This window comes from Eleginops maclovinus, chromosome 5 (assembly GCF_036324505.1).
Source record: "Eleginops maclovinus isolate JMC-PN-2008 ecotype Puerto Natales chromosome 5, JC_Emac_rtc_rv5, whole genome shotgun sequence".
NCBI lineage: Eukaryota > Metazoa > Chordata > Actinopteri > Perciformes > Eleginopidae > Eleginops > Eleginops maclovinus.
This window is the reverse complement of record NC_086353.1, coordinates 1,838,378-1,864,689: the sequence shown is the minus strand read 5'-3', so window position 1 is coordinate 1,864,689 and position 26,312 is coordinate 1,838,378. Positions and strand designations below refer to the sequence as shown.

The window sequence follows — 26,312 nt, the reverse complement described above, 5'->3', positions numbered from 1 at the left end:
ATTCGTAGACTGCTTCCCCCGAGAGAAGGCTGTCCCGGTCTACCATATCCCAGGATGCAATGCGCGCTGGTGACGAGTGGTGTTTATTCAAAGTGAGTAGCGGTCAGCTCTCTGCAGCAGAGTGGGTTTAAAAGCAGCAGCAAGCGGAGGAATCCCTAATGAAAGTGAATAGAAATAAAGACCCTGATAAACACACTTCTGCTGATGTGTGTTTACTGCTGCTGATGTTAAATGGCAGGATGGATTTCCTCTGTCAGTGATGGAAGTTCTCATAATGGAAGACATGAAGCTGCAGAGAGGATGGATGTATTCTCACCTCTACTTTGAGATTAGAGGAAAATAAATAAATGAACTTGATGTAATTGTTAAATACATTGTTTATTTCATTTAGTAAAGTTTGAACCATTATTTACAACATGAAATATAACAGTGGAATAATAGGATCCCTCTTAAATTCAGTTTCATTTTTATTAACAGGTTTTAAACACAGCTAGATAATAACATTAGAAAAGTAATATTAAGAATCAATCTATACAAGATGCTTTTGTTGATTAGTTAATCATGTGTATATTATTACAGAAAGGTTAAGACTTGTTTTAAATAGGAAAGGATATGATTAAATACATATGTACATTATTTACTCACTAATGTAACATTACTGGAGGCCGAAGGAACAGCTTCTTCTTTATTCTACTTATTCCATCTCCAGCAGTAATCTCCAATCAATGGTTCAACAAAGAAAGTAAAGTGTCTGGATCCTTCAGCTGAGTTTGCTCGTTAAGTAATTTGCTGTCACGCTTCTGGAGACACATAATTACAATTTCAAAACGATTTTTAAAATGTAATGCTGCTTTAAAAACATGGAACAGATAACACTTAGGGTTTTATAAATCCAACGCGATTCATGGCTCAGCCCCAGATCTTTCTGGGGGATATTTAAAGCTATGTTTTGCCTTCATTTCTCCTGACAGACTTTATTAGACCTCATCTGATGGCTCTCCAGGATCATTGTTGTTGTCTCTGACCTCTGACCCCATCAGGCCTTCTTCTGCAGCACTCTGCTGATCTTCACCCCCCACTGTGGCTCCGGAGTCCCGCTCCGTCTCCTCTCCTTCAGTTCATCCCCATTTTCCACCGGCTCTCCTCCTTTCTTACAGATCCCTGTGAAACATTTTAAACACAGTGTTAGAGACTCTTTACGATGTGTACTGAGACCCTGCTGTGCTTCAGGGGGGTTCCCTTCCTCTCCTGTAGTGTTCTGTAGGTTTGTGTGCATGTAAATGGTCTGCAAAGGCTCAAATCCCTGTGGAAATGCAGTGGAAGAAAACTGCAATATTGTTTTTTTATGTAGTGGAGTAAAAGCAGGGATTTGTCTAAAGCGGGGAACAGGAGCGCTGCGCCCTCAAACCCAAATGCAGATTTCCCCTTAACATTTAAAAGTGATGCCAGAAAACAATATGTATGTTCATCAGAAACTGTCTCATGACTCCAGAAATATGAAGACGGTGTCAGATAGAGCGTCAGACGGCAGAGACAGCTCTGTTCTACCTCAGAAATGTAACTTCCCACCGCTGACAGATACACATTTGCACACGGCTTGTTGATGTTTTCACACAAATGACATTAAGACAGATCTGAATTTAAAGCAGCTACTGTCTCCTGTGGTTACAGAGTTACCTCCTCTCACACATGATAGTTGGATAAAGTCCTCGTGGTGTGTTCAATTGTTTAAGGCACTTGCAGCACAGCACCTCTGCATGCAAGGCACTGATCTTTCCACTATTGCTCAATGATCGGTTAACAAGGAGGTCTGTGTCAGAACAACTACTCTAAAATGAGCCACCCTATCCTCTAAACAGTGAGTTTGAAATAGAAAACACAGGCAGATTGATGATGCAGAGGAATTATCTAGTACGAGTCAATGCATGGGCTTCTAGGAAATCCTACCCCATGTGTATTTAAGTACAGTGTTTCAGCAAGACTCCCAAACTGATTCTGTAGAGCAGGAACTTACGGTTCATCACTCCACGTTTCACCAGGATCACAATGACAGCTACAGCGATGACAGCAAGAATTAGGACACAGGGAAGGACAATTTTCCAGACATCGTTCCTGTTCTCTGCAGCATCTGAAGGAATATCACACAGAGTTCAGATTTGTGCAAAACCCTCGGGGGAAGTCATGATTTTGATACGCTTTAGCGGCTAAAAACAAACTGATGCTGGGGTACCAGGGAGCAAATCACACGCAGGTAAATAATCCATTTTACAGGAAAATATACAGATTTTAATGCAGTTTATTCCAGGGAACAAAGCTCAATGAACTACGACCTTTATCTGCTTTCTCCCTGCTGCCTTCCCTGGTTAAATTACCCGGTCCAAATCACCCAATGCCCAAAGCTGCCTTCAAAATAAAAGCATTAACTACTCTAACTACCATCAATATGACACTAAACTAAATATTCATTTGCTTTAAACACTAAAGAGAATAAATCAATGAATAGCTCCAACATTTAATTTAAAGGGATTTGAGCCGCCACAGCAATAATTCAAAAGACCTTTACCAGGATCTCCTTCAGGTGGGGGTGCAGATGGGCTGGAGGGGTTTCTCTTGGTCCCGGTCTGTGGGTCTTTGGGTTCTGTTCAAAAAGACAAGAATGTTCTTAGTACAAAACCACAGAACAGATGTCTTCTTTAGAGCTGGATGTTTCCACCTGCCTGTGTTCGAGAGTGAACGTTAGAAACAAACTCAGCTGTAGTTCAAGAAAACAATGAATTAGTGTGTCAAAAACTTTTGAGTTCATTTTCTGTTTTACTGCTCTATGATTTTAGCTGCTACAACATTCATCCTTTAGGACTCAAATCAGGAGTTGATATCCCCAAATCTGACACATGTTAAGTATCTGAATGAAACTAAACTCAGTGTGCTCACCAACGATCAATTCAGCAGAACAGGTGAACTCGTCGCCTGTAAACTCGTCTACGGCGAAAGCTGTGTAGATCCCGCTGTCAGACCGAGTCACACTGAAGATGGTCACAGACAGGATTCCTCTGGTCAGGTCTGTGATGTTCACAGAAGTCCTGTTTTTGAATTGAGCATCTGCTGATTCAGGATTAATCCATCCATCATGTCGATGAGATAAGGACGATCTTGGAGTTGTTATATATCCACTCCACTACTCTAGCGATGAAGCTGTCGGGGCGATTGAAGCGACACCGGACTGTAGCGTCCTGGCCTTCCACCGCCTGGATCCGCTGAGTGGTGGCAGGAAGAGGCGCTCCTTGGAAACAAAGGCAACACACCTTTAACACTTCTGAAGTTTATATTTACAGCACGTTCAAACCACAAAGTCCAATAACATCAAAAGATTTCAGACATTAAGACACCTCTGCTGTTTCCCCGACTCAGACTGCCAGGAACCTGGGTGTGATACTCGACGACCAACTGTCCTTCGCTCCCAACCTCGCTGCTACAACCCGCTCCTGCAGATGCGCCCTCTACAACATCAGGAGGACACCTCCCCTACTGACACCATGGCCGTAGCCACATTAGAGGTAAGGGAGGTCCGGACCTCGCTTATTTCATCCGAGGTTTTTTTTTTTTTTTTTTTTTTTTTTGAACGTCAAAAATGCCCAACTGAATCAAACATTAAAAACCTCTCATTAAACCTCTGTGAAACGTGCTTTGCAGATTGTGGTTAACATCCATGGGCTTTGTTTTCGGTTTCCTGTGTGCACTTTCGGCTTTTTGCGTTTACGTGTGCAGAACTAAGAAAAAAAATAACACAAAGCGCGCGTGCGACGCGAGGATAAGAATGTTCAGCCGACATGAAGTCAGTGTGTGAATGATAGCAGTAACGACAGTAACTTCTAGTCTGTGTCAACGTCAAGAAACCATTTGGTAAGTGAAAGTAGGCTACTATTTTACCCTGTACCGTTAAAATAGTGTCCAAATGAGCAAAATATCCGTTTTAAATATCCGTTTTGGGACTGTCCACGACTTCAACGGATATTTTAGCTCATTTGTTGGCTACTTTGGCATTAGACCCATACTGTAGGATCAGCCAAAGCTTCCTTTTCAGGTAGATTAATAAGCATCTAGTCTTATTGACTTTATTGGGTTAGGCTATGGGTTAAATTTGGAGGGCTGTAATTTGCAATGATTTATTTCTACTTGAATATTATTTTTATTTTGGAATCATTCATCATTCAGTTCATCAAGTTCAAAGTTACCCCCTATATTCTTTAAAAACATGGTGGTGTACTATTGCTATATAAATTTTTTTAAATATAGTACAGTACATTTTTTGGGGGGAAAATGCTGGTTTATACAATTAAAAGACATTTAAACAATAAAACTCTTGTGTGACTTGTAATTTAATAAATACATAAAATATATATATATATTATACATATACATAAATGTATATCTAAAAAACAATATAATTTAAAATATTTATACATATTTTTTTTTAAATCGCCGCGCGCGCTTTGCGCGCGCATCATGGACCTCACTTATTCCAAAATGCTGGCTACGGCCCTGACTGACACTGCAGGTTCTACCACAATACACCTCTCCTTCTCCCTTCACTGGCTGCCAGCACTAGAAAGAGACATTTTAGAATACTCAAGGACCCCCCCCCCCCCCCCTTAAAAGCTCAGATATAAGGGTTGAGCCAACGAGTCATGATTCAAATCCCACTGTTTCCAACATACCAAAAAAAAATAACGGACAGTAACGGCGACTGTAAATTCCCCATTTTGTCTTTCTGACCGACGTGAACAACCTATATATACAATCTATGGTCAATTCTTCAGTTCAAACTCGTACCTCCAACATTTAAACAGTGTGCAAACTGTCAAAATCAGGTTCATAACATCACAAAAACACTGTTTATCGTAAATAACACACTGACGCAGGCGAGTCCGTAAAAACGTCACCTGAGTTAACATGTAACTCTATAAATTCACTTACCCATGAGAAGGTGTAAAAGAGTCAGGAGAATAAGCATCTGCTCGATCATTATTACATCAATAAAGCGACAACTTAAAGCGAAATGGTATGTACAAAAAAAACGTGCGCCGCTGAGCCGGGATCTTTCGAGATTGTCGGAAGGAAGAACTTTCCCGCGGCCGATTTCAGAAATCCTAACACACGAGAGGGGGGGGTCAGATTATTAACTGACAGAAAGTGTGAGAGTAGTCCACATGTTGAAAATTGTCAGTAAAATGTGGAGAGACAGCCAGACCTGGGCGGAGTCTCGGGTTTACTGCTCTTCAATTTCGCGGGTTTAGGGCTTTTGGCGGATCTGATTGGCTGGAGTCTGGAGAGGGGTGTCACTACCTGATATGCGCAGCGTTGCGTTCACAATACATAAAAAAAAAAAAGAATCCTCAGGAGGCAGGCCACCGGAAACCTCCCGGTGCTCCCGGTGCTCCCGGTGGCCAGTCCGGGCCTGGTACCAGCTACATCTCGTTTTCTTTAAAACATGGAGCACTTTCCGGTTTTTTGTTTACTTGTTTTTTATTATTAAAACCATGTGCCCACTTGGTTTGTATCTTTACTTTATCTGCACCGTACATTTCCCCGTTGCGGGACGAATAAAGGAAATCTAAGTCTGATTTTGTTTGTCCTTATGGCAACAAACCAGATATTAGCAAAAGCTTACGATATTAATGTCTGTCAAATCGTCTGAGGCGGAGAAAGTAAAATACTTTACATTTCTGGGCTGAAGCAAAACAATTTGGGGGGCATTGCCCATACTACGCACCGGGCCTAACACAGTAAAACAAACAGAAGAATAACAACCACCTATTAACATATTAAGTTCTAAAACAAATTAAAACTGTCGCATGTCAACAGTTTATCTAGATGTTATGCAATGTTGCAAATCCACTTCCCATCAACATATACAGCGGACTGATTTAGGCAGGTTGTTTTCACTCAAGACTTCAGAAAGGTGTGCTAGGTTCAGGTTCATCTCGAATAAATAACCGATCTTTCTCTTTTTCTCTTTTAACTTTACAAAGACACAGACATTGTAATGGCATGTTAACCCTAGAAAATACACTCTAACACCAGTGCCACTCCTGTAAATATGCAGCAATGTCCCTCAGATGTCTGATTGCAAGTGAACCTCGCATAGGATAGCAGAAGACAAAATCACAAACACACACACACACACCCCCTTTTGCTGCTAATTCTCGTCCCCCCAGTTGAACCTCCTGTTCTGGGCTGACTGGCAGCCCCTTCCCTCTCCCTCTACTGGCTGCACGTGGTTCTGTTTGTGCATGTGCTCAAATACAATCAACCTGTGTGTGTAATGTGAGTGATAAATGTAATTCTTCTTTCTTCAAACACTGCTGCCATTCTCCCCCAGCAGCAGCTTCTCACTTAGAGATTTGATGTCCCCCCCCAACTGCCTGGAGTCTGCCCGTCAGGATCCAATCACAGAGGAAGCAGTTAGGTCCCTGAGATAGCTGTCGAAGAATCGGCCCTCCCTCCTCTTACATCACTGAGGGAAGAGGAGTGAGGGCCGATGTAAGAACACATAGCCCTACTACCTTTATCCAAAACTAACAACAGGTTAAACAAAAAGAGAAAAGGTCCAAGGCTGTCTTCTGTCAAACAGTAAACACTTTATTCCAACGGCTCTTTCATAAGGACACTTTTTACATGTTAAAGAGCTCATTTAACGTCAGTAGTTTCTCCCTTTTGCATTTACAAGTGGATTTGAAACAGGAGAATCAAGAGAGAACAATAGAAGAAGTGTATATACATATTTACACACATAGCACCGAGAGGAAATACATAACATTCAGATGAAACAAACAATTATGCACTGAAACAGAGTCACAGCTTCATTAGGAAATACAAAACCTCCAGAGTTTATGATGAAATTCATGGTTTAGATCACGGTCTGTTTTCAGACCGCAGGGAGAGTTCATTCAGAAACGTGTTACAGGTAACAAGAGGAGTAAATCCAAAATGTCTGGATGTGATCACAGGACCAGAACTCTTTGTGTTTTACATTTAGAACAGATTAGAGCTTTTAGCTAACATTCTCTGGAGGCCAATATGTACAAAATAAGTCTTAAAGAGGATGTAAAATGACGATAATGTTTGGAAGTTGAAGAACAGTTTGGAAAGATTTCCTAGCAGATATTTATCCGATCTGCAGTCTGACTGTTAACAGCGGCTTCAGGGAGACACGAAGAAGAATGAGAGGGCAGCAGGAGAGATTAATCAGAGATCATTCAGTAAAACCTGACAGTTTTGAGAGGAGTTACCTGAATTTCAGGAGATTAATTTGGAAATGAATATAATAATAATAATACATTTGATTTATAATGCCTATATACAGATATATCATCAAAGAGCTACAGGTTAAAAACTACAAAAGAAAAGGCAAGGGAAAGGAAATAAAAACAATATGACTAAATGATATCTATATGTACATTATTTACTTGATAACTCCCTAATCTAACATTACTGGAGGGGTTGTTGTTGTCGTCTTTGACCTCTGACCCCATCAGGCTTTCTTCTGCAGCACTTCAGTTCATCCCCATTTTCCACCGGCTCTCCTTGTCTCTCACAAATCCCTGTGAAACATTTTAAACACAGTGTTAGAGACTCTTTACGATGTGTACTGAGACCCTGCTGTGCTTCAGGGGGGTTCCCTTCCTCTCCTGTAGTGTTCTGTAGGTTTGTGTGCATGTAAATGGTCTTCAAAGGCTCAAATCCCTGTGGAAATGCAGTGGAAGAAAACTGCAATATTGTTTTTTTATGTAGTGGAGTAGAAGCAGGGATTTGTCTAAAGCGGGGAACAGGAGCGCTGCACCCTCAAACCCAAATGCAGATTTCCCCTTAACATTTAAAAGTGATGCCAGAAAACAATATGTATGTTCATCAGAAACTGTCTCATGACTCCAGAAATATGAAGACGGTGTCAGATAGAGCGTCAGACGGCAGAGACAGCTCTGTTCTACCTCAGAAATGTAACTTCCCACCGCTGACAGATACACATTTGCACACGGCTTGTTGATCTTTTCACACAAATGACATTAAGACAGATCTGAATTTAAAGCAGCTACTGTCTCCTGTGGTTACAGAGTTACCTCCTCTCACACATGATAGTTGGATAAAGTCCTCGTGGTGTGTTCAAATGTTTAAGGCACTTCCAGCACAGCACCTCTGCATGCAAGGCACTGATCTTTCCACTATTGCTCAATGATCGGTTAACAAGGAGGTCTGTGTCAGAACAACTACTCTAAAATGAGCCACCCTATCCTCTAAACAGTGAGTTTGAAATAGAAAACACAGGCAGATTGATGATGCAGAGGAATTATCTAGTACGAGTCAATGCATGGGCTTCTAGGAAATCCTACCCCATGTGTATTTAAGTACAGTGTTTCAGCAAGACTCCCAAACTGATTCTGTAGAGCAGGAACTTACGGTCATCACTCCACGTTTCACCAGGATCACAATGACAGCTACAGCGATGACAGCACAGCAAGAATTAGGAAACAGGGAAGGACAATTTTCCAGACATCGTTCCTGTTCTCTGCAGCATCTGAAGGAATATCACACAGAGTTCAGATTTGTGCAAAACCCTCGGGGGAAGTCATGATTTTGATACGCTTTAGCGGCTAAAAACAAACTGATGCTGGGGTACCAGGGAGCAAATCATACGCAGGTAAATAATCCATTTTACAGGAAAATATACAGATTTTAATGCAGTTTATTCCAGGGAACAAAGCTCAATGAACTACGACCTTTATCTACTTTCTCCCTGCTGCCTTCCCTGGTTAAATTACCCGGTCCAAATCACCCAATGCCCAAAGCTGCCTTCAAAATAAAAGCATTAACTACTCTAACTACCATCAATATGACACTAAACTAAATATTCATTTGCTTTAAACACTAAAGAGAATAAATCAATGAATAGCTCCAACATTTAATTTAAAGGGATTTGAGCCGCCACAGCAATAATTCAAAAGACCTTTACCAGGATCTCCTTCAGGTGGGGGTGCAGATGGGCTGGAGGGGTTTCTCTTGGTCCCGGTCTGTGGGTCTTTGGGTTCTGTTCAAAAAGACAAGAATGTTCTTAGTACAAAACCACAGAACAGATGTCTTCTTTAGAGCTGGATGTTTCCATCTGCCTGTGTTCGAGAGTGAACGTTAGAAACAAACTCAGCTGTAGTTCAAGAAAACAATGAATTAGTGTGTCAAAAACTTTTGAGTTCATTTTCTGTTTTACTGCTCTATGATTTTAGCCGCTACAACATTCATCCTTTAGGACTCAAATCAGGAGTTGATATCCCCAAATCTGACACATGTTAAGTATCTGAATGAAACTAAACTCAGTGTGCTCACCAACGATCAATTCAGCAGAACAGGTGACCTCGTCGTCTGTAAACTTTCCTACGGCGAAAGCTGTGTAGATCCCGCTGTCAGACCGAGTCACACTGAAGATGGTCACAGACAGGACTCCTCTGGTCAGGTCTGTGATGTTCACAGAAGTCCTGTTTTTGAATTGAGCATCTGCTACTTCATGAGGAATCCATCCATCATGTCGAGAGAAGAGGACGATCTTGGAGTTGTTATATATCCACTCCACTACTCTAGCGATGAAGTTGTCGGGGCGATTGAAGCGACACCGGACTGTAGCGTCCTGGCCTTCCACCGCCTGGATCCGCTGAGTGGTGGCAGGAAGAGGCGCTCCTTGGAAACAAAGGCAACACACCTTTAACACTTCTGAAGTTTATATTTACAGCACGTTCAAACCACAAGAAGTCCAATAACATTAAAGATTTCAGACATTAAGACACCTCTGCTGTTTCCCCGACTCAGACTGCCAGGAACCTGGGTGTGATACTCGACGACCAACTGTCCTTCGCTCCCAACCTCGCTGCTACAACCCGCTCCTGCAGATGCGCCCTCTACAACATCAGAAGGACACCTCCCCTACTGACACTGCAGGTTCTACCACAATACACCTCTCCTTCTCCCTTCACTGGCTGCCAGCACTAGAAAGAGACATTTTAGAATACTCACCCCCCCCCTAAAAGCTCAGATATAAGGGTTGAGCCAACGAGTCATGATTCAGATCCCACTGTTTCCAACATACCAAAAAAAACTAACGGACAGTAATGGCGACTGTAAATTCCCCATTTTGTCTTTCTGACCGACGTGAACAACCTATATATACAATCAATGGTCAATTCTTCAGTTCAAACTCGTACCTCCAACATTTAAACAGTGTGCAAACTGTCAAAATCAGGTTCATAACATCACAAAAACACGTTTTATCGTAAATAACACACTGACGCAGGCGAGTCCGTAAAAACGTCACCTGAGTTAACATGTAACTCTATAAATTCACTTACCCATGAGAAGGTGTAAAAGAGTCAGCAGAATAAGCATCTGCTCGATCATTATTACATCAATAAAGCGACAACTTAAAGCGAAATGGTATGTACAAAAAAAACGTGCGCCGCTGAGCCGGGATCTTTCGAGATTTGACGGAAGTAAGAACTTTCCCGCGGCCGATTTCAGAAATCCTAACACACGAGAGGGGCGGGGCTAATCCTGATCGTGCTTTTAAATGAGTCTCCTTTCTTACACAACACAGAAAAGCAAATCAAACTTTGTTTTCCCGTACATCAGTAAACAAAAAAGCAACTGCAATGCTTTTTTAATAGCTTTTTTCCTTAATGAATGTTGTAGTATAGTGCGCATATGTACTGTATGACGTTCCTGATGTGGCGCGGAGTGATATGTGTTGAAGCCCTATGTCATACCACGGCTCAAGACGTGTTACGTTAATAAAGTGGTCTCATCTGTAGTTAAAGCAATGTCTACGGATACTTCATTACTCTCAATGTCATAAGCTTCGTTACCCACATAAAAAATGAATATTACAAAGGTTCAAATGATTGTTAGGAAAGGCGAACCTACCAGCCGGAAGTTGTAATTTCAAAACAAAAGTTTAGTTTCTACATGTTATCTGTCATAAACCGAAGAGATGTTAGAACATATCAATTCAGCTGAACCGCTTTATCAGAGGTGGGAGGAGTACTGAGGTCTTGTACTTGAGTAAAAGTATTAGTAGTCGAATCAACACATTGACATACTCAAGTACAAGTATCTCAAAATTGGAGTTAAGTACAGTACTTGGGTAAATGTTTAGTAGTTACTCTCTACACCATTTAATTAATATCTGATGCGGGGGCAAAATACTATCACACTATTCATAAGACTCTACTCGTTTTCTATCAAACATGAGGCTCCAGGCTGCCACACTGTCCATTCACAGCACCCCATAGATCGGGTTGTGGGCTTTTATTTTGAAAATACTCCCGAGCCATCGCCAAACAGCCATAAACTTAAAGCTCATTTTTCAAGATAACAACATAAATCACTTCTCTGAATTATTCATACTGGAAAAACATGCTTCAGACAAAAGGTAAATATAGTGGTAATGATGAGACGTGTTGTAGATATCAGCAAGCCCGTTTATCACTAAAGGAAAACCTGTACAGAAACCAAACAGGAATAAATATAATACTAGCAAAATATTACATAAATACAAATAATCACTTTAAGGATTTGGGATAACGATGTGCTGATCTACACTCCAACTTCAACTTGGTTTGAGGTGCGTTTACTGCCATCTTTTGGACGAAGAACGCAACTAAAAGATGAAGAAGAGCAGAAGGAAGAGGAAGAGCATGGTGTCATATTTTAAGAAACAAAAGCTTTTGATCAGAAGAGATACGAGTTGTTACTGTATGACTATTGTTTCAGACAGCATTAGTTGTATTGGTGTACGTTATCTAGATAAAACTGGAGTGTATTTATATAAGTGTTCTATACAGAATATTTTTACAGCAAGTTTATTTTATCTTTGGATATCAGATGACACACATTGCAGGTCCTACAACTACCGGATATTGCATTCTGTACAATTACTTTATCTGCATTGACAACATTTCTTTAAATTGCAGAGACATTAACTGCAATGGAAAGTCAACTTTTTGATCCTGAATTAAAAAGTATTGAGCATTAAATGTTTGTCCCCTGCACCAAGAGCCCTGCAGTTCCTCCTGTAGTCTATGAGTTCAACATATTAACGTTTCCTGGAAAAAACAAACAGACGAGCCCTCCTAACCTCATAAATATTGAAGTCTTTCTTCTTCAACAGTATTACACTACATAAAATTAAGGTATTGGTTAGATTATTACCTGAGGGAAAGTGTGAGAGTAGTCCACATGTTGAAAATTGTTAGTAAAATGTGGAGAGACAGCCAGACCTGGGCGGAGTCTCGGGTTTACTTCCCTTCAATTTCGCGGGTTTAGGGCTTTTGGCGGATCTGATTGGCTGGAGTCTGGAGAGGGGTGTCACTACCTGATATGCGCAGCGTTGCGTTCACAATACATTAAAAAAAAAAAGAATCCTCAGGAGGCAGGACACCGGAAACCTCCCGGTGCTCCCGGTGGCCAGTCCGGGCCTAGTACCAGCTACATCTCGTTTTCTTTAAAACATGGAGCACTTTCCGGTTTTTGTTTACTTGTTTTTTATTATTAAAACCATGTGCCCACTTGGTTTGTATCTTTACTTTATCTGCACCGTACATTTCCCCGTTGCGGGACGAATAAAGGAAATCTAAGTCTGATTTTGTTTGTCCTTATGGCAACAAACCAGATATAGCAAAAGCTTACGATATTAATGTCTGTCAAATCGTCTGAGGCGGAGAAAGTAAAATACTTTACATTTTCTGGGCTGAAGCAAAACTATTTGGGGGGCATTGCCCATACTACGCACCGGGCCTAACACAGTAAAACAAACAGAAGAATAACAACCACCTATTAACATATTAAGTTCTAAAACAAATTAAAACTGTCGCATGTCAACAGTTTATCTAGATGTTATGCAATGTTGCAAATCCACTTCCATCAACATATACAGCGGACTGATTTAGGCAGGTGTTTTCACTCAAGACTTCAGAAAGGTGTGCTAGGTTCAGGTTCATCTCGAATAAATAACGGATCTTTCTCTTTTTCTCTTTTAACTTTACAAAGACACAGACATTGTAATGGCATGTTAGCCCTAGAAAATACACTTTAACACCAGTGCCACTCCTGTAAATTGCGAAATTGTCCCTAGGTCTGTTTGCAAGTAAACCCGCATAGGATAGCAAAAGACAAAAACCCAACACACACCAAACACCACCCACCACACAACCCCCCTTTTGCTGCAAATTTTGCCCCCCCAGTTGACCTCCTGCTCTGGGCGGTGGCGCCTCTTCCCTCTCCCCTCGGGCTTCAGGGGGTTTCTTTTTGGCTGGTAAAATACTCAACCGTGGTGAAAATGTAGGTAAAGTATTCTTTTCTTAAAAACCGGCCCCCCCCACAGAGCTTCCATTGGTTTGCCCCCCCCCCAATCCGGGTCGCCGCAGGAATTCCAAGGAAAGCTTGGGTCCTGGTGCGGGTTCCCCCTTCCGCCCCCCAGTGGGACGGGGTGGGGCCCGTTTTGTTTTTTTTTCCCAAAACTAAAAAGGGGTTTTTAAAAAAAAAGGGGTAAGGTTCTTCGTCAAACAAAAAAACCCTTTATTCCAGGGGCTTTTTCAAAAGGTCATTTTTTAAATTTTAAAAAGAGCTCATTTAAGCAGTTTTTCCCTTTTGCTTTTCAAGGGATTTGAAACGGGGGAGGAATCAAGAGAGAACAATAGAAGAAGTTATTACATATTTAACACATAGCCCCGAAGGAAATACATAACTTAGATGAAAAAAAAACAATTATCACGAAACAGAGTCCAGCTTCTTAGGAAATAAAAAACCCCCGGGTTTTGATGAAATTCATGGTTTAGATCACCGGTCTGTTTCAGACCCGGGAGATTTTCTTTCAGAAACTGTTCCAGGTAAAAGGGGAAAACCAAATGGGGAGGGATCAAGGCCCAGAACTTTTTGTGTTTTACTTTTAGAACAGTTTAGAGCTTTTAGTAACATTCTCTGGGGGCCAATATGTACAAAAAAAGTTTTAAAAAGAGGAATGAAAATGACGATAATTTTGGGAAATTTGAAGAACATTTTTGGAAAGTTTTTCCTAGCAGATATTTATCGATCTGCAGTTGACTTTTAAACAGGGGTTTCAGGGAGACCGAGAAGAAGGGAGAGGGCGCAGGAAGTTTAAATCGGATCATTCAGAAAAACCCTGCATTTTTGAAAAGGAACTGTTATTATTTAAGGACTTTTTAACAGATTCTTACATTTTAAGGCAAATCGATTTGACTTTTGAATTAAACCAAGACCAATTTACAATAACTGTTTGCAAAAAATACGAAAAATGAACACAGTAAAATCCTTCCCTTGTTCATAATTTTTAAAGTTCAAAGATTTAAGACATTTTGATGCAATTCAGTTTTTTTCCCTTTTTGAGACAAAGTTTTGAGCGAACGGTCTCATATAAGTCTTTTAAAATGAAAAATAAGAGATTTATCTTTAGTTTTTCAGGGTTTAAACGCTGAATACAGATTTATTTGGGAAAAATTATATAATATAATAATAAAAATAAAATACATTTTGTTTTAAAATCCCTAAACAGATATTCATAAAAGAGTACAGGTTAAAACTACAAAAAAAGGGAAAGGGGAAAGGAATAAAAAAAATTGTTTAAATGAATTTTTGTCTTATTTATTTGTTAACCCCCCTAATTAACATTATGGAGGGGTTTTGTTGTCGTCTTTGCCCCATCGGGCCCTTCTTTTGCGCATTTGTGTTCTTCATCCCCACTGGGCTCCGGGGTCCCTCCCGTCCTAGCCCCCAGTTCTCCCCATTTTCCAGGGCCTCCCCTTTCTTACAGACCCCTGTAAAATTTTAACACAGTGTTGAGACTCTTCGATGTGTACTAAACCTGCTGTGCTTGGGGGGGGTTCCCTTCCCCCCCTGAAGTGTTTGTAGGTTTGTGTGCAGTAAAGGTTGCAAGGCTCAAATCCCGGGGAAATCAGTGGAAAGAAAACTGCAATATTTTTTTTTTTATTTAGGGAGTAAAAGCGGGGATTTTTTAAAAGCGGGTAAAGGAGCGCTCGCCCTAAACCAAATGCGTTTCCCCAACATTTAAAATGATGCCAAAAAACAAATGATTTCATCGAAACTGTTATGACTCCAGAAATTGAAGAGGTGTCAGTGAGCGTCAGAGGCAAAAGCTCTGTTCTACCTCAAAATTAATTTCCCCCCGCTACGTCAATTGCCCGGCTTGTTATGTTTTACACAAATGACTTAAAAGGACGATCTGAATTTAAAGCAGTACTGTCCCCCTTTGGTTTAAGAGTTCCCTCCCTCACCATGAATTTGGATAAGTCTCGTGGTGGTTCAATTTTTAAGGCCTTCCAGCACAGCACCTCTGCTGCAAGGCACTGTCTTTCCACTATTTCCCAAAGGGGTTAACGGAGGTCTGTGTCAGAACAATATTTAAATGAGCCACCCTACCCTTTTAAACAGTGAGTTTGAAAAAAAACAGGCAGATTGATGATGCAGAGGAATTTATTAGTATGAGTAAAATGCATGGGTTCTAGAAATCCTACCCCCTTTGGTGTATTTAAAAGTACACTGTTTCAGCAAAATCCCAAACTGATTCGAGAGCGGAATTACGGTTCCATCCAGTTTCCCCTGGAACACAATGACAGCAGAGCGATGCAGCAAGAATTTGGGGAAACGGGGGAAGGACAATTTTCCCAACACGTTCCCGGTTCTCTGCAGACTAAAGGAATATCACAAAAGAGTTAATTTTGTGCAAAACCCGGGGGGGAATCATGATTTTGATACGCTTTAGGGTAAAACAAACTGATGCTGGGGTACCAGGGAGCAAATCACACGCAGGTAAATAATCCATTTTACAGGAAATATACAGATTTTAATGCAGTTTATTCCAGGGAACAAAGCTCAATGAACTACGACCTTTATCTACTTTCTCCCTGCTGCCTTCCCTGGTTAAATTACCCGGTCCAAATCACCCAATGCCCAAAGCTGCCTTCAAAATAAAAGCATTAACTACTCTAACTACCATCAATATGACACTAAACTAAATATTCATTTGCTTTAAACACTAAAGAGAATAAATCAATGAATAGCTCCAACATTTAATTTAAAGGGATTTGAGCCACCACAGCAATAATTCAAAAGACCTTTACCAGATAGGCTGGAGTTGTTTCCCTGGGTCTGTAGGTCTTTGGGTTCTGTTCAAAAAGACAAGAATGTTCTTAGTACAAAACCACAGAACAGATGTCTTCTTTAGAGCTGGATGTTTCCACCTGCCTGTGTTCGAGAGTGAACGTTAGAAACAAACTCAGCTGTAGTTCAAGAAAACAATGAATTAGTGTGAAAAGTACGTATAAAACACAGATTTCTTTGCATGAAGTTATGGTCGCTGGTTCATGTCCCGATTGGTCCCAAAAAATGGGGTGTGAGCTGGTAGCTAGGTGCCACTGCCGAGGTGCCCCTTTATGCATGTGGTTGAGTTTGTGGTTGTGGTCAATGAGTCAGTGAAGGAGAAGCGTCATCTCTCTGAGTCCCTGAAGGAGCTGCACATGTGTATAGGGGAACAAGTTGTCCAGCAGGTAAAATAGGCTTGGCTGCCATTCTCCTGTCTCAGACCTCCTCCACAGTGTTTAGAGGACTCCCCAGGACAGACTTGGCCTTCTTAACCAGTTCTAATCTAAAGAAGGCTGCAGGTTTATGTAGGGCTGCCCCCGATTAGTCGACTAATGTTAGTCAGCGAAACTAATTTTTCATTAGCCCATTAGTCGAAAAAAAAACCCCATAAAGGTCCATCTGCGCGCTGCATGTGCTATGACGTCAGCCGGAAACCTCCTCAGACTCCATTCAGATCTGTGCCGGGTTAGGGTTATTTATTATGTATGGGTTATTTTGTCGGGCAGGATATCCAAAGTGCGCCTTCCTTTTCAGCATGTAAGGGATGGGCCTCAAAGGTGACATCAAAACTCCGATTGCGGTTAAGCCAGCCTCATCTTCGGAAAACATATTCAAGCAAGCCCACCCCCCCCGTTAGTTTGCGGTGCGCGTATATCCTATGCTTTACGGTAAAGGCATACCAAAAGTGCCTTCAAAATAAAAGCGCTAACTCTTTTTCATAAATCATAATATATCAGATACGTGAGACGTTTAGTCAATTAATCGCCTGAATTGACGACTACTAGTCGACTAGTAAATACTTTAGTCGAGGTCAGCCCTAGAGTTATGTTGCTATTGCTGCAGCTTCATCCGCAGCAGAAGTCATACAAACATTATTGAAACGCTAAAATGAAAATGTTGTCGCCTTGTAGATTTATTGAGTAATGCAGGATCATATGGAGAGAGCCGGTCATTACTGCAAAATGAGTGAGCAGTGGTCAGATTAGTTGGAGATATATATCGCTTTATATTATTTTATAGTTTAACATTTATTTTCTTGCTGTTTTTGTTTAAAGTTAATGTATTATTTCTTAGGTTAGTTATATTCGTTTTTTATGATTTTTATTTTGAAGGCATCTTTGGGCACCTGGTGTAATTGTGCTGGTGGGAGTAGTGCACCAGTATGGCATATGGGTTTCTTTATACCAGGGAAAGCACAAGGAGGCCACGGGAAAGGCAAAGGGCAAGATATAGGAAAACGGTTAGATGTATTTTGGTGATATTGGATCATTGAATAAATCTTGTCCGGACTTTACTTTTGAGTTCATTTTCTGTTTTACTGCTCTATGATTTTAGCCGCTACAACATTCATCCTTTAGGACTCAAATCAGGAGTTGATATCCCCAAATCTGACACATGTTAAGTATCCGAATGAAACTAAACTCAGTGTGCTTACCAACGATCAATTCAGCAGAACATGTGACCTCGTCGTTTTTAAACTTGTGTACGGCGGTACCTGTGTAGATCCCGCTGTCAGACCGAGTCACATTTAAGATGGTCACAGACAGGACTCCTCTGGTCAGGTCTGTACTGTTCACAGAAGTCCTGTATTTGAATTGAGCATCTGCTACTTCATGAGGAATCCATCCAACACGTCGAGAGAAGAGGACGATCTTGGAGTTGTTATATATCCACTCCACTGCTTTAGCGATGAAGCTGTCGGGGTGATTGAAGCGACACCGGACTGTAGCGTTCTGGCCTTCCACCGCCTGGATCCGCTTAGTGGTGGCAGGAAGAGGCTCTCCTTGGAAACAAAGGCAACACACCTTTAACACTTCTGAAGTTTATATTTACAGCACGTTCAAACCACAAGGCAAGTCCAATAACATTAAAGCATTCAGACATTAAGACACCTCTGCTGTTTCCCCGACTCAGACTGCCAGGAACCTGGGTGTGATACTCGACGACCAACTGTCCTTCGCTCCCAACCTCGCTGCTACAACCCGCTCCTGCAGATGCACCCTCTACAACATCAGGAGGATTTGGTCCAGGCTGTGGTCATCTCATGCCTTGACTACTGTAAATCCCTCCCTTCATACCAAGCAACAACATTCATGAATACGTTTTAAAGCCTGCGCAGAACTAGGCTATATATATATATATATATATCTATCTATATATATATATATATATATATATATTATATATATAATTTGCTGTTGGATAATGTGATATGGCATACTTCTCCTGATTTTAAAGGCTGCAGTACAGTATTGTGCCTATTCTGTGCTTAAATTGAAAAGGGGATGCAGTGTTATTGTTGTACCACTGTGGAGCACTAAAGTGTTAATGTGTTAAGGACGTAGGCTTGCGTCATATGAAAATGGGGGTGTGTTCACTCCATGCAGGTTTTATGATCTGTGTGTGTTCTAAGTTAGCTCTGCTGAGCAAAGGGTGCAATAAACCATGTCTAAGGGCTAATCAGTTCCCACGGTCTCTGCATCAACTATGTCGGTCTGAGTGCAACGCAGGGAGAAGCTGCAATCCTTAACTTAACCCAGGTGTTCTATTATTACTCTTTACCCACATTATCTGCATCAATAAGTTAATTAATCATAGACATCATTGTGTACATATTTTATAATATTAATACTAAAGTATTTGCATTACATCACTAAAGCAAATACGACATTGGTGATACTCAGTTGTGTGTATATATATGTAGTGAATGTAATATACATAATTCACCTCCTTCTTAAGTGTGGTTCTACACACTGTTGTTTCATGCCTGTAAGTATGACCGTTGGTTTATGCTTGAAAGTACGACTGTAAAAAGGGATCGTGGTCCCTTTAATTAATCTGTGTTTACGATGACGTGGAGCCCCATGCTTGTTGGTTTACAGGACGCGCCACTTTTTTTGTTAATTTGACTGTTGGGTTAAACGAGCACGCATTGTGTGCTCACTGTAATGAAGTCTCCTGCTTTCAAAACTCTCCACATGGTGACCCCCGTTTGTTTGCTGGAGTTCCAGGACACAACACGACACGAAAAAGACGGTGAACGTGTTCCCCAAACTCCCCGAATTCTGGGGAAACTCTGCGTCACGGGTTTTCCCAGATGAAGGCAGTTCGCGTTGGTGAAAACACCTTTAACACACGTTACTATCGTTTTATCAGCTCTTGGAAATTCCAATCCCCCGAGGTGAGCCCCCTAAAAACCCCCGCGCTGAAAAAGTATGCAAAACTAAAGCCCCCTGTTGAAATTTTGAACTTTCAATTTAAAGGCCCCGCGGCTTTTCTCCCTTCAGGGACGGGGTGCCAAACCTCTGATTATCCCCTATCTGGATCTCCCTTTTTCCAGACCCGATTTTTTTCATGCAAATTTTTTTGCGTCAGCTCCTTCCCAACGATTCATTCAAAACCCCAATCATATTTCAACTCTAAACCATTTTTCTCCTTTTCCCCTTTCATCCCTCCTTCCCCCCCTCTCCTTACAACATCCCCATTCTCAACATCTTCCCTTCCCCAAACCCACCCGCCCCCGTTCCCCCTACTTTTCCCTACCCTTTTCATCTAAACACATTCCACACTTTCCTTTTCCAAACAAACTCCCCTCCCCCTTTACCCCTACCACCCACCATCCCCCCCCATAACCCTTTTTTAATTTTTCCCCCCCCCCCACATTAAAAATCCCCTATTTTTTTTTTCAACTTTTCATTTTTTACCCCATTCCCCCCTTTTCCATTTTTTTTAAACTTTATATTCAAACCCCTTTATTACCCTTCACTTTTTTTCAAAACCCCCCACCTCCCATCAACCACCCCCCACCCAATACCCAATTTTTACCTTTTTCCCCCCCCATCCCCCCACTTTCCCCTTCCTAAATTTTCCCCCACTCCCACTACTTCCCCTTTTACCCCCCCCTCACCCCAAAATTCCTTCAAAACATTTTCTCATACCTCTATCCCCTCCAACCCCCCCCCCCCCCAGCCCCCAAACCCGGTGGCGGCTGGCGCCCGTGTGGCGACTACCGGCGGCTTAATGAGGCAACAACACCTGACCGATACCCAGTCCCGAACATACAGGATTTTTCATCACACCTGGCTGGTATGGTGATTTTTTCCAAGGTTGACCTCGTCCGGGGTTATCATCAGGTGCCGGTACACTCACTGGACATTCCCAAAACAGCAGTTATCACGCCATTTGGCCTGTTTGAGTTTTTGAGAATGCCGTTCGGCCTTAAAAATGCTGCTCAATCTTTTCAACGCCTCATGGACTCTGTCCTACGAGATCTGCCTTTTCTTTTTGTGTACTTGGACGACATCCTGGTAGCAAGCACGTCCAAAGCTCAGCATCTGGCGCACCTCAGAACACTTTTTGAGCGCCTCAGCCAACATGGGCTAATTGTTAACCCCGCCAAGTGCCAATTCGGTCTCTCCACCATCGATTTCCTGGGACACAGAGTCACCAAGGATGGTGCAGTCCCTCTCCCATCAAAGGTGGAGGCGGTGACACAGTTTCCACGCCCGCTCACTGTCAAGGCCCTGCAGGAGTTCCTGGGCATGGTGAATTTTTACCACCGGTTCATTCCTCGAGCCGCCCAGTTCATGCGGCCCTTGCACGAGGCCTTGAAAGGTAAGCCCAAGCACGGTGTAGACTGGACTGAAAGCAGGGTCAAAGCTTTTGCTGACACAAAGACAGCCCTGGCGAACGCCGCCATGCTGGCACATCCTTCTCCCTCAGCCTCCATCGCCATCACCTCGGACTCCTCAGACTACGCTGTCGGTGCCGTCTACGAGCAGTGGGTAGGCGGGGCCTAGCAGCCGCTTGCTTTCTTCAGCCGTCAGTTGCGCCCCAGTGAACGGAAGTACAGCACCTTCGACCGGGAGCTGCTTGGCCTCTACCTCGCCATCAGACACTTTCGTTCCCTGCTGGAAGGGCGACACTTCACCGCTTTTGTCGACCACAAGCCGCTGACTTTCGCCATGGCCAAGGTGGCTGAGCCGTGGTCCGCCCGCCAGCAACGTCATCTGTGCTACATTTCCGAGTTCACCACAGATTTACAGCACGTTGCAGGTAAGGACAACCAGGTGGCTGACTGCCTGTCACGGGGTGTGGCAGGGGCAGTCCATCTTGGTTTGGATTACAGCCGAATGGCAGCGGACCAGACCACAGACCCAGACGCGCAACACCTTAAGAGCTCAACTACTGGGCTGATGATGGAGGATGTGGTTTTTGGCGATACTAGCACCACGCTCCTGTGTGACGTCTCCACAGGCTCCCCTCGGCCAATCATTCCCATGGCTTGGCGACGACAAGTTTTTGATGCCGTCCATGGTCTCTCCCACCCTGGTTCTAAAGCGTCACAGAGGCTGGTTGCGGCAAAATTTGTTTGGCACGGTCTTAAGAAGGACGTTCGGGACTGGGCTAACACCTGTGTTGAGTGCCAACGGGCCAAAGTACACCGCCACACTAAAGCCCCGTTAGAGTTGTTCCCAGTGCCAGAGAGACGGTTTGACCATGTTAACATTGATCTGGTCGGCCCTCTGCCCTCCTCTCAGGGTTTCACCTACCTGTTGACCATGGTTGACAGGACCACCCGTTGGCCTGAGGCTGTGCCACTGACATCGCTGGCATTTGTGGAGATGACACGTGCATTTATCGGCACCTGGGTTGCCCGTTTCGGCACTCCATCAGACATATCCTCTGACCGGGGCGCGCAGTTTACGTCTGAGCTGTGGAACGCTGTTGCCCAGAGCCTAGTCACCGCACTACTGCATATCACCCGCAGGCGAACGGACTCTGTGAGCGATTTCATAGGTCGATGAAGGCTGCTCTTCGTGCCAGCCTCAAAGACTGCAACTGGGTCGACAAGCTCCCGTGGGTAATGCTGGGCATCAGAACTGCACCAAAGGAGGACCTACAGTCCTCATCCGCAGAGCTTGTTTATGGCCAGCCGCTGCGGGTTCCAGGGGATTTTGTCCCTAGCACCACTGCCCCTTGGTCTGCAACTCTCCAGCGAGCCACGCTACTGGACAATGCGAGGCTTTTCGCTCCTATCCCTACTTCCCGTCACGGCCTCCCTCAGTCGCACATCCCCGCTGGGCTTCAGACGGCTGATTATGTTTTCATTCGCCACAATGCCCACAGGGGACCGCTACGCCCGCCCTACGAAGGTCCATTCCGTGTGTTGGAGACAGGGGATAAATATGTTGTGGTGGACATGGGTGGCAAACCGGAGCGACTCTCTGTTGACCGCCTCAAACCCGCTCATTTGGATGTGGCTAGGTCCATTGAATTGGCCCAGCCCCCAAGACGCGGGCGACCTCCAGGTCTGCCCCCACCCCCTGCTCCCCTCCCTCCCAAAACCCCCACACTGCATGCCCCACACCCGTGTCATGGTGAGACGCCTGCCGCAGTAGTGCCTCCTCTGCCTCCTGTACGGCACAGCCGTTGTGGCCGTTTAATACGACCACCTCACCGATGACCTCAGAAAACTGGAAAATACTCAGTAAAATCAGCAGTTTCCGCATCATTCTTAAACCAATATAGCGACAACTTAAATTAAAAACATAATAACAACGTGCCGCCGGTCAGCTGGAGTTAAAGCTGGGAACCCCTGTGCTTTAAACCCCGCGCCATTGAAGGGGAACGAAAAAAAATATATACAAGTCAAACAAGACGATATGTAAACATATATCACCCTGTTTTCATGAGTTAATGAGCCCACTTTTCAAATAAATTCAGGCAATTAAAGTTGAAAACATTTTCTAACAAATCAAAGTTGATAAAAAAAAGCCCAATAACTGATTTACACAACAAGCTTGAAATGTACCCTTCATGTCCTCCTTATTATAAACACTCTGCCACGAGTCTCTCAACTTCTCGGTGTTCAAGCAGCAGACCCAGAAAAAGTTACCTTCTGTTGCTTCATCCTGTCTTTTCGGTTCTCCGAGCCTGCCGCTCTGCATTGTGAGCCTGTCTCTGCAGCTCTCTGAAATGATAGTAAGCAGGCTGAGTTACTATTCTACCTGCACAATTATTTCTCTGGTGTCGGAATGTCTCGCGATGTTGGTGAACTCACAGAAACAAAACACCACATCATTTCGGGTTAAAATGTGTTGTAACTGCGTTACTGAGATTTGTAACGGGTTTAATATTACTCAAGTTTCAGAAGAAATGCGTTATATTACTGTGTTACAGCAAAAAGTAACACATTACTGTAACTCTGCTACTTTTGTAACGTTACACCCAACACTGGTAGTATTCACACACCTGGCCCAAAAAACCCAGTATCTTATTATTTTCGAGGACTCACCCAAGAAATTTCCAGCAAACAGCAAAAATAAGACGAGTTTCTTCATCGTCAAATCCAGGTTGACGTTGATGTCCGGAATAAAGAAATGCACCTGGCACCTTTCATATTTATACCTCTGAAAAGGAGTGGTCTGTGTACTATGATCCAATCACAGAGGGCGTCTGAACTTCCTCCTGAAACCGAGGGTACGGTCAAATAGTCAACAACTCAGCTCCTATCGTCTATTCCTATCTACTATTCCTTGACCTTTGTGTGAAACCTCACAGGGTTAAGGAATAGTGGATAGGAGAATTCAAAAGGACTTAGGAAAAGAGACTGCAGTGCTTTGAGAATCCGACTGGATTTACACTATCCCACGTGTTTATGATGAAGGTTATTAATGTTCCTCTGCTGTGGGGAACTACAGCTTCTATAAAGCGGACTACTGAAAGCACTACTGTGCACCGTGCTCTCTGGTGGTGATGCTTTATGCTTAATGACCGTGGACAACAGAGAGGTTGGAACTGGAAAGGAAAAGTGAAACTTAAACTCCTCATGTAAGAAAAATGTGTAACATGTTCTTTAAAGAACCCGACTTGTAAGAAAAATTGCCCTCCACTAGTTAACTAGTAAGAAAAACATCTGTGTCCCTAGTTAACTAGTAAGGCATAAACAATTGCACTAGTGTAGTGTTTGTAGTGTTAACTAGTAAGGTTGTTTTGAATTATAGCAGCTATCATATGGAATCAATACATGAGCTACACAGGTTGCCATGTCACACTATCACAAGTAGAATCATAATGAAAACTGCGCCTGTACAAAATGGCTAATGCCACAATAGGATAGCAACAACCTTTAACATTTACAATGGGACTTAATGGAGGCATGTGAAAAGTTGTTCTCACTTGGTGCCCTCAAAAGAAATGTTTTAAAGCTCTGTGCTTAATCCTTTTTTAGTTTTCAACTTGAGAGGTTTTCCTACCTACTTAAGGCAAATTTCAAGCTCGCCTCCACTCTAGCTGTGACCGTCTATGAGCTACGCAATACACACTAATGTAAATACACACTAATGTAAATACACACTAATGTAAATACACACTAATGTTAATACACACTAATGTTAATACACACTAATGTTTATACACACTAATGTTTATACACACTAATAAAGATTTGAATAGTGGAATGCTGTGACAGCATTCCACTATTGATAGTGGAATGCTGTCACAGCATTCCACTATCAATAGTGGAATGCTCTGTGACGGAGCGGCTCTGTCACATCCTGCAGCGCATACACACACACATACACGTTCACATTCACATTCACACACATTCCCTGTTCCCTTCCGTTCTTGCATGTTGGTTGACAAATCTCACTATTACAACTGTTTTCTCCTCTGTGTTAGTAGCGCGACCATGGGTGCACACTTGGCCGTTCTCGTTGCATTTAATCATACATTTACACAAACCTGATTTTAGACGGACATTTCCTGAAGTGTGGGAGGCATATGCACCACCGTCTCCTCTTCCGGCAAGAGTGGCTGGCAAAACGGGACGCACCATTACTTCCGGTTAAGTAGTGAATTCTCGCGCGCTTGCGAGATGAAACTATTGGTGGTATGAGAAAGTTAAGCCCAGTGGGAGGGGCTATACAGTTAAAAGGGTCTGTTTTGGCCTGGGACGGGGTTTAGTCTGGGGAAGCTACAGAGCAGGTAGCACCTGTAAAGCCCAGTGAGAGTTGTTTTAAGAGTTATTGTGGAACTCCATTTGTTGTGAATACTTGTGTTACATGGTAAACTATTTATGTTTCCAGCCTTTTTCCATTATTTTCATTTTGTTGTAAATTAGTTGTTTTTCACTTTGGGAGACCGGCAAAATAAAATAACATCACTACTTCTCCGACTATGCCTGTGTTTGTGGAGGTATGAAATAGAACCCCGTTACAAACACACTCAACCGGGAACTTCCATCATTGAATGATACCATACTTGGTGTCTACCCGATTAATCTGCCTGCAACGTACACCAACCCAAGTACGACATGTGTCACAGCGGCGTTCCGCGAAGCAGAAACAAACCTAAAAAGACCAGCAGGGTGTATATGAGGTTTTGACACACAGACTAAATGGTGAATTACTCTTGCCATTACTGTCCGTTTTTTGCTTGGTATGTTGGATACAGTGGGATTTGAATCATGACTCGTTAGCTAAACCCTTATATCTGAGCTTATATAGACCTGTGTGTGTGTGTGTGTGTGTGTGTGTGTGTGTGTGTGTGTGTGTGTGTGTGTGTGTGTGTGTGTGTGTGTGTGTGTGTATCAACTCTGCTTTTTTAATTTATGCTGAACCTGAAACACGTCACAACTCACAAGTGCAGTAAGTTTTCCGTTTGTAGCGCTACTGCCACTCTTACTTTATTTAAGGATCTACAGTGGGGCAAAAAAGTATTTAGTCAGCCACCAATTGTGCAAGTTCTCCTATTTAAAAAGATGAGAGAGGCCTGTAATTTTTATCATAGGTATACCTCAACTATGAGAGACAGAATGAGAAAAATCCAGGAAATCACATTGTAGGATTTTTAAAGAATTTATTTCAAATGATTGTGGA

At 42.7% G+C, this 26,312-nt stretch overlaps 1 protein-coding gene across 6 annotated transcripts; it reads right to left on the bottom strand.

Moving 5' to 3' along the window:
• Positions 1-449: 449 nt before the first annotated feature.
• On the bottom strand, positions 450-25,262 carry LOC134864770 (uncharacterized). 6 transcript variants are annotated; one of them, XM_063884000.1, is made up of 8 exons: positions 25,177-25,244; positions 23,729-23,901; positions 23,330-23,404; positions 17,867-18,214; positions 16,191-16,235; positions 2,015-2,128; positions 1,037-1,161; positions 450-985 (listed from the first exon to the last, which is right to left on the bottom strand). In XM_063884000.1, exons 2-7 carry the CDS (start codon positions 23,772-23,774, stop codon positions 1,037-1,039), a joined length of 753 nt encoding a protein of 250 aa, XP_063740070.1. In that variant the 5' UTR covers positions 23,775-23,901; positions 25,177-25,244; the 3' UTR covers positions 450-985. The 6 variants fall into 6 exon arrangements, 5 of the variants coding, with proteins under 5 accessions (XP_063740070.1, XP_063740071.1, XP_063740072.1 ...); XM_063884001.1 differs by having other exon boundaries at positions 450-1,161; positions 17,927-18,214; XM_063884002.1 differs by lacking the exon at positions 23,729-23,901 and having other exon boundaries at positions 450-1,161; positions 25,177-25,262.
• Positions 25,263-26,312: the final 1,050 nt, after the last annotated feature.